The 14,537-nt window shown below is 38.8% G+C and overlaps 1 protein-coding gene across 2 annotated transcripts; it reads left to right on the top strand.

The window, feature by feature from the left end:
- The first annotated feature begins 262 nt into the window (after nt 1–262).
- xpc (xeroderma pigmentosum, complementation group C) lies at nt 263–14,282 on the top strand. Of its 2 annotated transcripts, XM_023956428.2 has the most exons (15): nt 266–550; nt 1,697–1,822; nt 1,904–2,011; nt 2,732–2,828; nt 3,106–3,190; nt 3,261–3,418; nt 4,269–4,389; nt 4,515–4,604; nt 5,494–6,336; nt 8,049–8,209; nt 10,810–10,891; nt 11,077–11,208; nt 11,350–11,519; nt 12,455–12,548; nt 12,851–14,282. In XM_023956428.2, exons 1-15 carry the CDS (start codon nt 436–438, stop codon nt 13,163–13,165), a joined length of 2,697 nt encoding a protein of 898 aa, XP_023812196.1. In that variant the 5' UTR covers nt 266–435; the 3' UTR covers nt 13,166–14,282. The 2 variants fall into 2 exon arrangements, with proteins under 2 accessions (XP_023812194.1, XP_023812196.1); XM_023956426.2 differs by having other exon boundaries at nt 263–550; nt 1,697–2,011.
- Nucleotides 14,283–14,537: the final 255 nt, after the last annotated feature.

Here is a 14,537-nt window from a genome sequence, read left to right as displayed (position 1 = left end):
GAATCCCCAATAATATTACTGATTTCCGAGAGTTCTTACTTGATCGAACAAAAATATTACAACAATGCCACCCAGCGTTCCGACGTGGTACTGCACACAGCATGAAGTCAAACCATTAACATAAAATAAATCTATTTCCTAAATATGTTTAAATGATACATTTGTTTAGGATAAACGTCGTTTTGTTCAGCGCCGAATACACATACAAAAAAATGAAAAAACAAAAAGAAAAGCGGATGAGGAGAATAAACAAGCGGAAATTACGTCATAATTTCGCCCCAAAACAAACGGGGAGCTGTTATGAAAGCTAAATGAAATGTTGGATAACTGCTGCTTTACGGGCGTTTTGTAAGGCCACGTGCAAAGTTATGCTGCAGCTTCGGATGTAGTTTTACCGTCTGCAGAGGAAGTTTAGCTGAGGAAAAGTAGGGGATCATGGCAAAGCGGAAAAAAGCTGCAGAGACGGAGAAAGATACAAAGAAACAGAGGCTGGTGTCCAAAGCAGACAGCAGCGCACCAAAAACAAGAACGAAGAAGAAGAAAGCTGCCGGTACTAAAAGATCACATTTATTAACACCATTTTGCTCATTTCCATTTTTATGTCACTGCATTTAACTTAATCAAAACTGTTATGTTAGGAAGCTTTACAATTATAAATAAATCCAAATTTCCTAGTCAAAAATACAACACGTTAGTAATTTAAAACAGTAGCTGAATTCCTAATTTTGCTTTAATTTATTGCTCGACCTGTCTTTGACTTAGTTTTTAGTGAGCCTAAGTTGTTGTCGTCGGAGCACTGTGGGTGCAGGTGCGCGGATATGCGCCGCGCGCGGTTACTGGAGCGAATCTGCTGATCCAGATGCTCAGTCTGTCTGTGCTGCTTTGTAACACAACATCACTGTGCAACACAACATCACTGTGCAACACAACATCACTGTGCAGCACAACATCACTGTGCAACACAACATCACTGTGCAACACAACATCACTGTGCTACACAAAATCACTGTGCAGCACAACATCACTGTGTAACACAACATCACTGTGCAGCACAACATCACTGTGCAGCACAACATCACTGTGCAGCACCATATCACTGTGCAGCACAACATCACTGTGCAACACAACATCACTGTGCAGCACAACATCACTGTGCAGCACAACATCACTGTGCAACACAAAATCACTGTGCAAAACAACATCACTGTGCAGCACAACATCACTGTGCAGCACAACATCACTGTGCAACACAAAATCACTGTGCAAAACAAAATCATTGTGCAGCAGGTCTGACTGCTATTCTCACCAGCTGGGCTGTGACCTTTTATAGAAACTGTTGATTTGTGTCTTTTTCATCATGTTTTGTTTCACTTTGAAAAAAACCCTGTATGGACTGTTTATAATGTACAAATGTGTCTCAACAGTACTCAGAGTAGCTTTTAACACGTACTGTAAATATAATATTGTTGAAAACAGCTGTTGTCTCGTTTTATCTAGTGATGAAGATTTCATTTTCATAAAAACTTCAGCAAAACCTGAAAAGTTTCAACATCATTTTTTTATTTTTATTTTACTTTTCTCTGTCAAAGTTTATTTCTTACATCAAAAAGTGGAATTTCATAATGCAATCATGTGCATTGACCTCAGCTTCATTTTGTGTCTTTTGTAACAAAAGTGTTTCTGTCTAATTGTTCAGATGATGACATCCATGAAGAGGAAGAGCTGCAGAGGAAAGTCAAACCCAAGCGTCGCCCCCCTTTAAAACATGCCGTGCAGAAAGTTCCTGCTTCTAGCCCGGCACCCAGCCCAGATGTCAAAACCAGTAAATACTTTAAGACTCACCTGGGAGGCGAGATTGACAGTGAAGATGACTTTGACCTTGTCACCTCACCACCCCGCATAGTGAAAGAAGCAAACCACAAGAAACCTGTGAAAGACAAAGAAGAAGAAGAAGAGGAGGAGGAGGAGAGTGACAGTGAGGATGATGATGATGACTGGGAGGAAGTTGAAGGCAAGTCCTAATGTGCTCCAACAACCTTAGTTTACCAAAGCTGCAGAACTTTCTATCTTAAAGTCCCACTTCGATCCTCTTTTCATCTATTTCTAAAGCATTTGCAGTGGTCTTTCATTCACAGTTAAGCAGTTTTTAGCCAAAATCAAAAAACCTGTGTCGTTTTCTAGAACATAGTTTCTGCAGAGTGGCAGGAGTTCATTAGAAATTCACCTCTGAGTTGTGGGCGGGACAGTTGGTGTGCAGAAACCCTGTCCTTTTCCCACCCCATTTCTGAAAGCTCTCTATTTACGTGCTCTCCCATTAGCATTACTGATGCAACTAAAACAGCAAGCAACATCAGAGCTATCCAGCCGTACGGTCAGCCAGGTGTCAGCTAGGACGGGAAAAACCAAGACATACACGGATCTAGTCGTCTGCAAGTGGATGCATTGCAATGAAGCGGAGCGGGGAGCTTGTGGCCCGCCCAGCATATTTTCTACATCACAAATAAGCTTTTTTTCAGACGGCATTTTTCCTTCTGCTCTTGATTCACAGCGATTTACATAAAGAAATACTCAGAAATGAAAATTTAAGCTTAATTTTCTTTATTTATGTCCTCCATCATCAGAAAAATGCCACAAGAACATGTTAAAAACACCTTTTTCATCGGAGTGGGTCTTTATTACAGCAAGAGATTAAAGGGAATCACATACAATCTATTTTTTGTGCATTAATTAGAGCTTGCTGAGCCTCTGGGTCCAGTCGAAGATTCTGAACCCTTCTTGCCTACTCAGCCGGTAGAGATTGAGATCGAGACCGTAGAAGTCAGGAAAAGGTAAGTCAATGTACTTATGAATGGTTTCTCTGTTATTGTAGATGTGAATGATCATTTCACAAAGTTATTTGTCCCAAGAGATGTTTTTAACTGTTCTGTTTTAAAATCTTTTTTAAAAAAAAACTTATACTTGACTCAAATGTGAGAATTGTTCCAGACTTGTTCCAGGTTTGTTACAGTCTCCTTCATACATTTCCTAGAAACGTGTGTGCTGGTCTGTTATAATATATAGCTTTAAGTGTATCCTGTATGATCTGGTGTTGTTTTGATTGGCAAGGAAAAAGAGGCAAGAAGAATTTCAGACATACCTTAGGCGGATGATGAAGAGGTATAAGAAGGACTTACTAATAGATACACACAAGGTAAAAACAACCAGTGGTATCTGTTTTTGCTGAACGTAGGGTTTTTACTAAGTTGGGATCGCTCTTCTAGGTCCACCTCTTGTGCCTTCTCGCCAACGGGATCTTCCGCAACAGTCTGTGCAGTGAACCAGACCTGCTGGCCGTCACGCTTTCCCTCATACCACCACACTTCTGCACAGTCGACAAAAAGTGCATCGACCAAAACTACCTGTGTGCCTTGTTGAAATGGTTTGTGCTTATTAACCTCCTCTATTTACCGTATTTTCCGGACTATAAGTCGCCCTTTTTTTCATAGTTTGGCAATGGGTGCGACTTATACTCCGCAACGACTTATATTAGAAATAAATTGAAATAAATACATTGTTGTGTCCTGTTATGTTCATTTGTGAGGAACAGAGATGATGTTCCTGGGTCAATTTGATGTATGAGGTATGTTAAGTGTTAAGAGTATGTTAAGTGACTCAGAGAATCAGCAAACCTTTTTTTACAGTAAGATCTTGAAGGCTAACAACATAATATTCTATTTTCCAATGATTTCATAGATTCAGAAATGCAATAAAAATGACAACTGTTTCTACAAATACAGGATGAAAACAGAGTTTTAGTTGGCTAATGATGCTTCATGAAAGGATGAAGGTATAAGAAAGAATTACTGTGAAATTATGAGAGAAACAGTCTGCTATGATTGTGTCATATGAGGTTGTGAAAGTTATTAGTTCTTGGTCTCAGATTTTGTCAAATGAATTTCCCGTCAAAATGCGACTTATAGTCCAGTGCGACTTATCTGTGTTTTTTTCTACTTTATAATGCATTTTTGGGCTGGTGCGACTTATACTCCGCAGCGACTTATAGTCCGGAAAATACGGGTATTTGTTTTTGGTGCTGTTTATTTGTAATTGTGGGTGTTTTTTGTTGTTGTTTTTTTTTAGGATTAATATGCAGACTTTTTCCTTTTTTAAAAAAAAAGGAAAAAGTCTGCATATTAATTCCCAAGATAGACTGACAGATATTTGTTTAAAAGCCAACAGTTGTCTCATAAGTAAGTCGTGTTTGTTTCATTTCTATTTTTCCTTTTTAGGTTCAGAGCAACATTTACTCTCGACCCCCTCCTTCCTCTAGAAGAGCATCCAGAACCACGAATCCTCCTGGAGCGGCGCCTAGCGACCTTCTCAGCCAGAGATCATCAGGAAATGACTCATGTTGGTAGATTTTAACAACTTGTAAGAGTTCAAACTCATTTAAACCTTTAGCCTGTGGTCACACATTCAACCTAGCACAGAAGAGCAGATAGAAACCTAAGCAAGTTCTTTTGTCTCTTGTGCAGCTCTTCTTGTTGGTCCTGAGGTCTCTGCAGCTTTTCTGCCGACTGGTTCTTTCTTTGCAGCCGGTTCCTTTCAAACCCCCATCAGCTAAGGTAAACGAAAACATCTTCATTAAAGGATGGTTACAAAGAAACAGCAGCTATGTAAGAGATAATGCCCGACAAAGTATGCATCATCAGTAATTGATGGACTCTACGGAATCGTCTGACATCAAATTTATTTACACCGTCTTTGTTTTAACATGCGTCAAAGTTGCTGCTTGACGTTTATCCAGAAGTGTGTTAACCTGCAGCTGCCCCCGCGTGTGGGAGGAGCTTTTCTCGACCTCATCACAGAGAACGCGGATAATGAGAGATCCAGTTGATCTGTTTTGAAGAACAGCAAAAAAGCGTCGCTGCTCGTCTCTGTGAAATCCTTCAGAAATCCGTCAGATTTTCCCAGCGAGGAGCAGCAGCCGTCCTGCAGTGTGGCAGGAGAAAAACTGCGGCTGCTCCATCTGGAACCAGTGGGAGGGGCTTGATAGCAGTTGGATGAAAAGTAGTCAATTCTAACATCCCCTGATTCTCTTACCTTTATTTTTTCCCTTTATTTTCAAGATGCAATGTCTCAAAGCACGTTTGTTTATACGGGAATCTTTGCTGTTAAAAAACATTTGTGTCTGTGTGTATATGATTTAAAGTAATTAATATATGCTTTATTAAATCTATGTTTTGAAGCTTTAAAAAATAATAATTGTAGACTTATTTTGTTGTTTTTTCCTATTGTGTTTTTTTTTCCTTTTTTCCATTTTACCGATCCGAAAAATGATCCGAACCGTGCGTGTTGTGATCCGATGCACCCCTGCTTAAAGGTACATACCTTTTTAATTCTTCTTTCTTACTTAAATTACTTGGTGGTTTGCCTATCTATTAGCTCCAATTTGAATTGGATCCACATCTGTATTAGTTACATTTTTATTCTAAATGCATTTTCTTTCTCCAGTCTAAAGGAGTTCGAACATCTACAACTACCTCGGAAAAAGGTCAAACAAGTCAGGAAACATCTGAGACTAACTCCCCGGAGCAGAATGTCTCTCCGGGCTCCAAAAGACCTGCTAAAGAAAAAAAACTCAAGGAGAGGGGAGGAGGGAAAAGAACAAAGATCAAAGAAATGAAACATGAAGAGGAGATGCCCGTTCTTTCAGGTGGCCGGAGGCCAAAGAACTCGAAACGCCGCAGCGTTGCCTCAAAGGTCAACTACAAGGAGGGCAGCAACAGCGAGGGAGATGAGGAAGATGACCTCGGTGATGAGGAGGACTTTCAGGCCACCAGTGAGGAGGACAGTGATTTTGAGAGAGAGGTCAAACCTAGAAAAGGAAAGATTGGCAAAGGAGGAGCTGCCAAAAAAAAAACGCTCGCTCCAAAGAAGAAGAAGAATGGTGGCCAAAAACAAGTGAAAGACGAGAAGGACAGCCATTGGGAGGAAGAAGAGCAGGAAGAAGCTGAAAGAGTTGAAGGTAAAGGAAAAAGGAGGAGCGTGAGGCAGGGGGGGCCTGGGGCAGATGAGTGGTTGGAGGTCTTTCTGGAGAAATCTTCCTCCTGGGTCTGTGTTGATGTGGAGCATGGAGTTGGAATGCCTCACCTCTGCTCCCAGAATGCAACAGAGCCAGTGACTTATGTGGTGGCTGTGGATGGAAACCGCTTTTTGAAAGATCTGGGCAAAAAGTACGACCCCACCTGGATGACGGCGTCCCGGAAGAGGAGGGTGGATGATGACTGGTGGGAGGAAACCCTTCAGCCCTTCCTGGGACCTGAAGATGAGAGGGATGTAAAAGAGGAGAAGGAGGTATGATCTTCACTTCAATTGAAAACACATTTAAAAAAAAACTAATAGTGTTTGCTGCCTGGCTTTGCCTGCATGGCATAAATGATGTTTGTCGCTGGAAGTCATGTGACCTAGTGGCTTGTTTTTGCCATTTTAATATAAAAAATCCAGAAAAAAATGCAAAGAAGCTGGACAGTTGATGGAACATGCTCAGAATTGGAGCCAATTACTTTCTGCATTTTGTTCTTGGTTTGTCCTTTTGGTAGAAAAAAGGTTTTTACTTTTGTTTTTGCCGAGGGCACCAACACGACTGAATACTGTCACACTTCCACATTTTGCTCTGATGCCTCCAGATACTTTTATTCTATTATTTACAAGCCGGAAAATCCCATCGGAGAGACTTTTATATGAAAGAAACAAAAATGATGCAAGAGAACATCATATTTTGTGGACTGATGTTTTCTACAGTCAAGTAAATCTGCAGCTAATTCACATAAAATTATAAAAATTACATTTTGTCAAGATAAAGATCAAATAATCTTAGATCAAACAGACTTTAGGAGGTTCTCCTAGATGCCTGGACATCTACAGCTAAAGTAATCAGGACAAGCTGAACACAAAGAAGGAAAAAGTACATCTGTACAGGTGAGGAAGAAAGAGTTTATATCCAAATTCCCTCCCTAACTATCTGAAAACTATATAGTGCCCTGGATTGTAAAACTAATTGGGACACCCTGTTCACTAGTTGTTTTTTTTAAACCACAAATATGACATCACTCATTTCCTGCAGTAAAAACCTAATAAATGTGAACATTTTAGAAAGACTGTTTATGAATCCACTACTTTTTTTTTTTTACATTAAAAGTTGTTTCAACCCAGTGCATTGTGGTCCAGATTCACCAATCTAGTGAGCATCAGTGCACACGGGTTTATGGCAGAGACTTCTGGGAAATTTCTAGGGCAACGGATTTTAGAATTGTAGATTTGGACATAACTAGAAAATGATAAACACACTATATAGTGCAATAAGTAGTGAGTAATGGAGGATTTCAAACGCAACCAAACAAGAATGAAAGGATGAGCAGCAGATTCCATAAGAGAGATGGAAGGAGTGAAGAACTTGACAGAGCTGAAGGAAAATGCAACAGAGATGTTTTAGTTCTGCAATAACATCAATCTGCCAGGGGACTACTGATGGAAATTAGCCTATGGCTTAAACCTGGCATATTTACATTACATTGCATTATTGTTCATTAATAATCTTTTTAAATAAATATTCCAAAAAAAGAAAACAGCTCAAAGGTTTTTCCTTTTTGACTATTTTAGATTTCTGCCTTTACAATAAAACTTAGACTTTTTGTTGTTGTTTTTTTATTAATTTTTTTGTTACACAGAGTTAGAACAGTTAGAACAAAGTGATATAATTATTTACTTTTTGTATTTAAACATTTTAAACATGGGTATAAGCCCCTTGATAGGCAACATCAAGAGGGTCCTCGGTTTGGAACACTTACAGAGATAGAAACCATGAACTAGAGAAAAAAAAGCATCTTTTGAGTTCAGAATAGTTTCTTCTTGATGAAAGAATCTTAGTTTTTTGGATAGATTTTAGTCAACATTGTGCTCTAATGTGTTTAATTGTAAACCAATGAAAAAAATTAAATGCAAAAAATATAAGTAAGTCTGTATATTAAAAGTCAAATGTCCACTTTCTATATTTTCTCTGTTTTCAGCTTCAGAGTAAACTTCTGAACAAACCTTTGCCAGTTTCTGTAGCAGAGTATAAGAACCATCCTCTGTATGCTTTGAAGAGGCATCTGCTGAAGTATGAAGCTCTGTATCCGGCTACAGCCACGGTGCTGGGATACTGCAGGGGGGAGCCAGTGTACTCCAGGTCAGTGTGTACCGTCAGCTGCAACCTTTTCAAGTCTGTTTTAATTAAATAGACCCTCATGTATTAAAATAGGTTCATAATTTCATTTGTTTTTCAAATCGTAAATGCAGATTTCTGACTTTCACCATTTTTTTTGAGTGCAGCTACTGTAAAAACAAATTCATTACAATTTATTAGATAACAAATTGGCTAAACTGAATATTTCAAATAGATAGCATTCTAATATTTTTTCTGTGTGATTGAAATGCTAATATTAGAGAGAGCTGCATTTCCAGAAGAAAATCCAGGGTGGAATGCTGTATTGCTGAGTAAAAATAAAACTTAAAGGCAAAAGAAAGAAGGGAAAAAAGATAGAAAGAAAGAAATGATCAAAGTTGACCATAAATAGAGTGAAAACACCACAATAACAAAAAATATATTTTTGCACCAAGGAATCCCCGTGTATTTCAATGGAGGCAAAAATCCTGGAATGTCTGAAAAGTTTGAGGATTTCAAGGACCAAAAATCATAGCTGGAAAAAGATGAAAGACCTGGGGCCTCATTTATAAACGTTGCGTACGCACAAAAGAAGGCGTACGCCACTCTCTACGCAATAGTTGAGATTTATAAAAAGCAAACTTGACGGGAAAATGTGCGGTCCTTCACGCAAGCTCTGACCCAGGCGTACGCACAAAAACGGGTGAAATGAGAAACGGCGGCACCGTCGGCAGATGGAAGAAACACGTGAAAGTGAAAATGACAATACTGCCTCTCATAAATAACATGAAGACTTCACAAAGCAAGTCTTACAATTAACAGCTACACGAACACCCGTTTGATCGATCAGCAGTGAAACAAACAAAAAAAATCAAACGAAAATCACAACAAAAATTCAAACGAACACTTATTTGCAAAAAGAAAAGTGAAATATGTTCTGCAATATTGGCATGTTGTGCAATTCATCCTCATAAATAATATAGTTAACAGAACGAAGTAATGTACAAAACTGATATTCCCGCCAATGTGTCCGTCTGGCGGAGCAGATATAGGTGCAGACAGACAGACAGATGGATAGATAGATAGAGATGCATTAATTGTCCACTAGGGAAAGTTGTTTTCATAGTAAAACATGTCTTAATAAGCTACAGAATTATGGTATTCATACATATGCCTTTAGTTTGTTTTATTTTTGATAAAACAATGTATGTCGTATGTCTCAACCATTCAGTAAGCAACAAGAAATTACATTTGCGCTGATCAATTTCCCATTTCCACGTCGATTATTACCGACATCTGTAGCTTGTCAGATGCAATTAAATGGAGGGAAATAAAATGCCCCATCACAATGCGTAATGATGCACAATGGCTGATCTTGCGCTCTTAGAAGATGTGGCAAATGGAAGAATTCAGAGTGAACGCATCTTTAGACAGCAAGAAGACGTGCTGGCAAACAAGGACGAGTGGCTTATGAGCCGGTTCCGACTTCCTCGAGCCGTCCTGTTGGACCTCTGCAGGCTTTTGGGGGGGTGTCACCCGGTGCATCTGGCGCGTCGGTGTCCCCCTGCGCCTCAGTCACCACTCCACTAAGGGATTCCCCAATTCTTGCCGCTTGTCTCTCATCAAGAGGGGTCAGCTCCGGTGTCGTCGTCCCCCCCCCATGCAGCACCAGACGTTTTTTTGCCTCGACTTTGATGTCCGACCATTTCTTTTTTATTTAACCACGGTCCGAGGTTGTGAGGCTACAGCATTAATGGCGTCTGCCGCTCACGTGCCTTTTGGGCATTAGTAATGCCCACACTGTGCCCTCCAAACAACACTTTTCTCCTCTTTTACACCTCGCCAACGATTAATTCTACTTCACATTGAGTGAAGATACGTTTTTTTTCATTTCCTCTCGGTGTGTGCCATGGTTTCGCATCAATGAATATTCATTTGTGGGCGTTTCACGGACTATTTATGGGCAACTATGGGCGTGTCATGAGGCTGCAAAAGCTGCGCAGCATTTAGAATTGGTTGTGATTTATTAAGGGAAAGATGCGCAGGATGTGCGTGCGCACGGTTTTATAAATCCGAATATTTCTGTGCGTACGCACGTCTTATGTTTCATCCGTACGCCACTTCTGACGCAAATCCTACGCAAAGTTTTATAAATGAGGCCCCTGAACATTTTAATAGTTGAATGGTAAGAAAAGGCTGAAAAATTGTAGAAGGAGTTGAGCGCAGAAAAAGTGTGGAAGATACTATAATAAAGAAAGAGAACCAAGTTACAATGGGTTGAATGCTTCGTAGCATTTAACCAGTTAGCACTGCCTACATCTAATACAATATTAGAACCAACTGCTGTCATTTCTTTTTCATAAAAAACATCTTTTAGCTATAGCTGGACTGAAATTAGATTTCCTTTTTTTCCAGTGTTGTTATCTTAGAGCACCAAATGAAAAAAAATTGATAGAGAAGAATTTTAGCTCCTTAACTTATTTATATGACGTATTAAATAATAATAATAGTTCAATTAAATGATGAATGAATGAGGCAGAATTTTTTTTGATTTGAGAACATTGAAACAACAAAGACAGGAAAACAAAGGAAAATCTTTGATTCAATGAATTCTTTTATATTAGGGATTGTGTGCACACCCTCCACTCTAGAGACACATGGTTGAAAGAAGCTCGCACTGTACGACTGGGAGAGGAGCCTTATAAGGTGAGCGCAAAACACTGTTTTTTTATTGAACATCTTTGAAATTATATCTACAGAGTTCAGCTCTATCCACCTTTTTTTTTACCTCGTTAAGGAGACAAAACTGCATTTGGGGTTTGTGTGAACTAAACAGCAAATGCGAACTAAACAGCAAATGCTATGTGATTATCTTGTGTGTTTTTTGTTAGATGGTTAAGGGGTTCTCCAATAGGTCACGAAAAGCCAGAATGGCATCTGAGCAGAAAGATCATAAAGACCTGGGTCTGTTTGGAGATTGGCAAACTGAAGAGTATCAACCACCCATAGCTGTGGACGGAAAGGTCAGAAATGGCATAAAAACCAGATCTACTACTTTAAAGTAGTGGCCTGTCATTAAGCACAATAAAAGAATGACCTGTTATGTTGAATTGTTTTAAGAAGATTTTCTAAATGATCATCTTTCTCCTGTTTGCTGTCCTCAGGTCCCTCGTAACGAGTACGGTAATGTGTACCTGTTCAAACCCTGCATGTTACCGGTGGGCTGCGTTCATCTAAGACTGCCGAACCTCCACCGGGTGGCCAAGAAGCTCAACCTCGATGCTGCAGCAGCAGTAACAGGCTTTGACTACCATGGAGGGTACTCCCACGCCGTGTAAGACCACACATTTCCACTGGTCCAATATTTAGCACTGTCATGTGATCATGTTGATCGCGTAAACAGTAGATGAGTTATGTTATGTCAAAGAGCGTGTTATTTGGTGGTCAAGGCAACACCTACGGTGTTAGAGGGGTAAAGTTATGACTTTGAAAAACATTTTCCACATGAAAAAAATTGTATAAAATCATTTTTTAATTTATTTATCAGTGTGTTAACCACTGCAACTGTTTTTTTAAATACAAGTTGTTGTGCAAAAGCAAATTTCAAGTGTTATTCTTTTGATAAAAAAAAAAAAATTCTTTTAATATTAAGTATTTATTTCAACAATTAATGTTGTCTGGTTTCCACAACAAAATATTTGTCTATATAAAAGAAAAGCTTAGAATTCATAAAGTATGATCAAGTAAAGAAGTGCTATGTATTTCCATCATGGCTTAAATGAGGTAGAAATGGCTGCTGGATTAAGGAAATAATAAACAAAAACTATTTCTAACATAGAAATCTGTCTGTTTGGGTTAAAACTGAGTTGTCTAGGCGTGTCGTTTGGCTGTGTAACAACAACCACTAGACTAATAAATGAACATCTACCGCCAGACGGTTCTGGTGGGATGTTGTTGTTTTTTTTGTAAAGAGACTCAGTGTGGTGCGCTGCCAACGAGCGGTCAGAGGATTAGGTGGAACAAAAAAGTAAGAAGCTAAACCAAATTTTTACTTGATTAAAAATTATTTTGACAGTATTACAAACAGAGGCCAGTATTGCCAAATAAATATCACACATTTCACTAAATGGATTTTTTTCCCTACTTTTTCCAAACCATAAAAATATAATATCCATATTTTTTATTTGTTTTTTTTTTTGTACATTGTGTACAATCATATAGTAATACTTTTTTATTTATTTATTTTAAACTGGTCTGGCTGTATTTCAGGACTGACGGCTACATTGTGTGCGAAGAGGACGAGGAGATTCTCAGAGCCGCTTGGGTGGAAGACCAAGAGATCCAGAAGAAGAAAGAGAAAGAGGTTTGTCGGTTAGATTACTACATTGGTGGTTCAATTCAATTTTATTGATATACCCCAATATTAAAACACACTTAAAAAATACCACTTATTTCTTTCCAAATCTTACTGTTTTTATCTGTTGTGATTCTGATCACCTGTTCTAAATGCTGATTTAAACGTATTATTTGAGTTTTCATATATCTAGTCAAATGACATACATGTGGTAACAAGTCAAGGTTCAGTAATTAAGAAATAAATTACTTTCACGTTTTCTTCTGTTTCTCCAAACTCCAAACAAACTTTGTATCTGTTCTGTCTTCCAGAAAAAAGAGAAGAGAGCCGTGGCCAACTGGACTCTGCTGGTAAAGGGTCTCCTGATCAGAGAGAGACTTAGACAGCGCTACAGTCAGAAGAACCAGGGAGTTGGGAGCGCTGCTCGTGAAGACAACACAGGCGGCTTATCTTCTGATGAGGAGCAAGCTGGGGGTGCAAAGACAGCTTCAGAGGCACTGGCAATGTCCTGGCCCCAAAACAGGCAAACCGAGGAGGGCGGCGGAGGAGCTGGCACCCTGAAAAAGACGACAAGACGGGGCAGGAAGGGTCAGGAGCAGAATTTATTTCCCTTTGAGAAAGTGTGAAGCCATTCATCTAAGCCGAACGGTTGTCGAGCCTTGGTAAACAAAGGAAATCCCACTGACCTCCACAAAACACTGGTTAACTGGTTTGAACAGTCTAAATGTGCTTTCAGGAATCCAATAAACGGAATCCAGATCTGAGTTAAGTTTAGAAGAATCGGTTCACAGGTGAACAGGAAATGGAAAAAACAGTTTTAAAAAAAGCTTTGAACCACATTTTTGCTGTCGTCATGGCTGTCCGTTCACATAAAAATCCCACTTTTACTAAATGTCATTGGCATTTAAAAAAAAGAAAATTCAAAATATGTCGTACAAATTAAGTTGTGTTTACAAAACTGTGTTGGCAGGTTTGTAAAAGTAGAGCAAAAGCACTGTCAATAAATGATCAAAGGAATGTCATTGTGTTTAGCATTTGATGAAGCCACGCCCCTTACCTCTGTGACTGTACAGTGGCTGGCGCCCATAGAGTGTTGCGTGCAGCAGGATGGTTAACCATTGGAAGTTTTAGCTCCTGTTATGCAGAAAGTTGGTGTGTTAGACAAATAGACGTGAAAGACAATGTACCTTAAAACAGCTGTTGACACTACAGCTGAAAAAAAAAGCATTTTTAAAGACTTCATTTGCTGAATTTAAATTAATATTCACAGCAGTCAAGATTAAAGGGAGCACAGCTGCTGTTTATTCAAACAATACATCTTACATTTGTCTTTTCCACCTTAAACTTTCTTCTTACTGATTTTTATTTCTAAGGGGAAATAAAACATTAGAATTGTGGTGCTTTTTTATTTTATCAAGGGTGCTATGTGAAAATGTACAAAACTGTCTCTAAATCTACTTTTTCTTTGAAGTTCTCACTGATTCTTTAAACTTTTATCATAAAAAAGAAGGTTAAAAAGGTCAGCATTCCTGGGGGTTCACTTTGTTATCCACTTTGTTTTTTCAAGAAAAATGGATCTGTGCATCATAGAGATGACTCTATGATGCACAGATCCATTTTTCTGTTCAAATCTGTACGCTGTGTTTGTTAACGCACAGTTGATGGGGGTGAGGATTAACTGTTTTGAATGACACATATATTTTTGTAAGAACTGTTGAAATATAAACTTATAGAAAAACTGTCTTCCTCTTGTGTTTTTTCTCTTTTTACTTGAATTTAGACATTTTAGGGAACATTTTAAGGAACAAAATTCCCTTTTCCTCTCTACCCTTAGTAGTCTCTGAACTCCCCAGTGCATTTGTAGGAATGAGACACGCCTGCCATTGAAATGGCTTTCATTCAAAATTTAATGTGAAGGTTCTGAATAGATTTTTAACTTTAAAATGTTTGGTTTAAAACAAACATAAGAGTTATGAAACAATTGTGATGCTTGGAATA

The sequence above is a fragment of the Oryzias latipes genome, chromosome 7 (assembly GCF_053564925.1).
Source record: "Oryzias latipes strain Hd-rR chromosome 7, Olatipes_Hd-rR_3.1".
Taxonomy (NCBI): domain Eukaryota; kingdom Metazoa; phylum Chordata; class Actinopteri; order Beloniformes; family Adrianichthyidae; genus Oryzias; species Oryzias latipes.
Note: the sequence above shows the minus strand (reverse complement) of the source record. Positions and strands in the feature narration are given on the sequence as shown.

Excerpts from the sequence above, each read along its gene's own strand:
- xpc (XM_023956426.2), top strand. The coding sequence starts at position 436 with ATGGCAAAGCGGAAAAAAGCTGCAGAGACGGAGAAAGATACAAAGAAA. Across the intron at positions 4,605-5,493 it reads TCAAACCCCCATCAGCTAAG|TCTAAAGGAGTTCGAACATC; the intron begins GTAAACGAAAAC and ends TTCTTTCTCCAG. Across the intron at positions 12,549-12,850 it reads AGAAGAAGAAAGAGAAAGAG|AAAAAAGAGAAGAGAGCCGT; the intron begins GTTTGTCGGTTA and ends TCTGTCTTCCAG.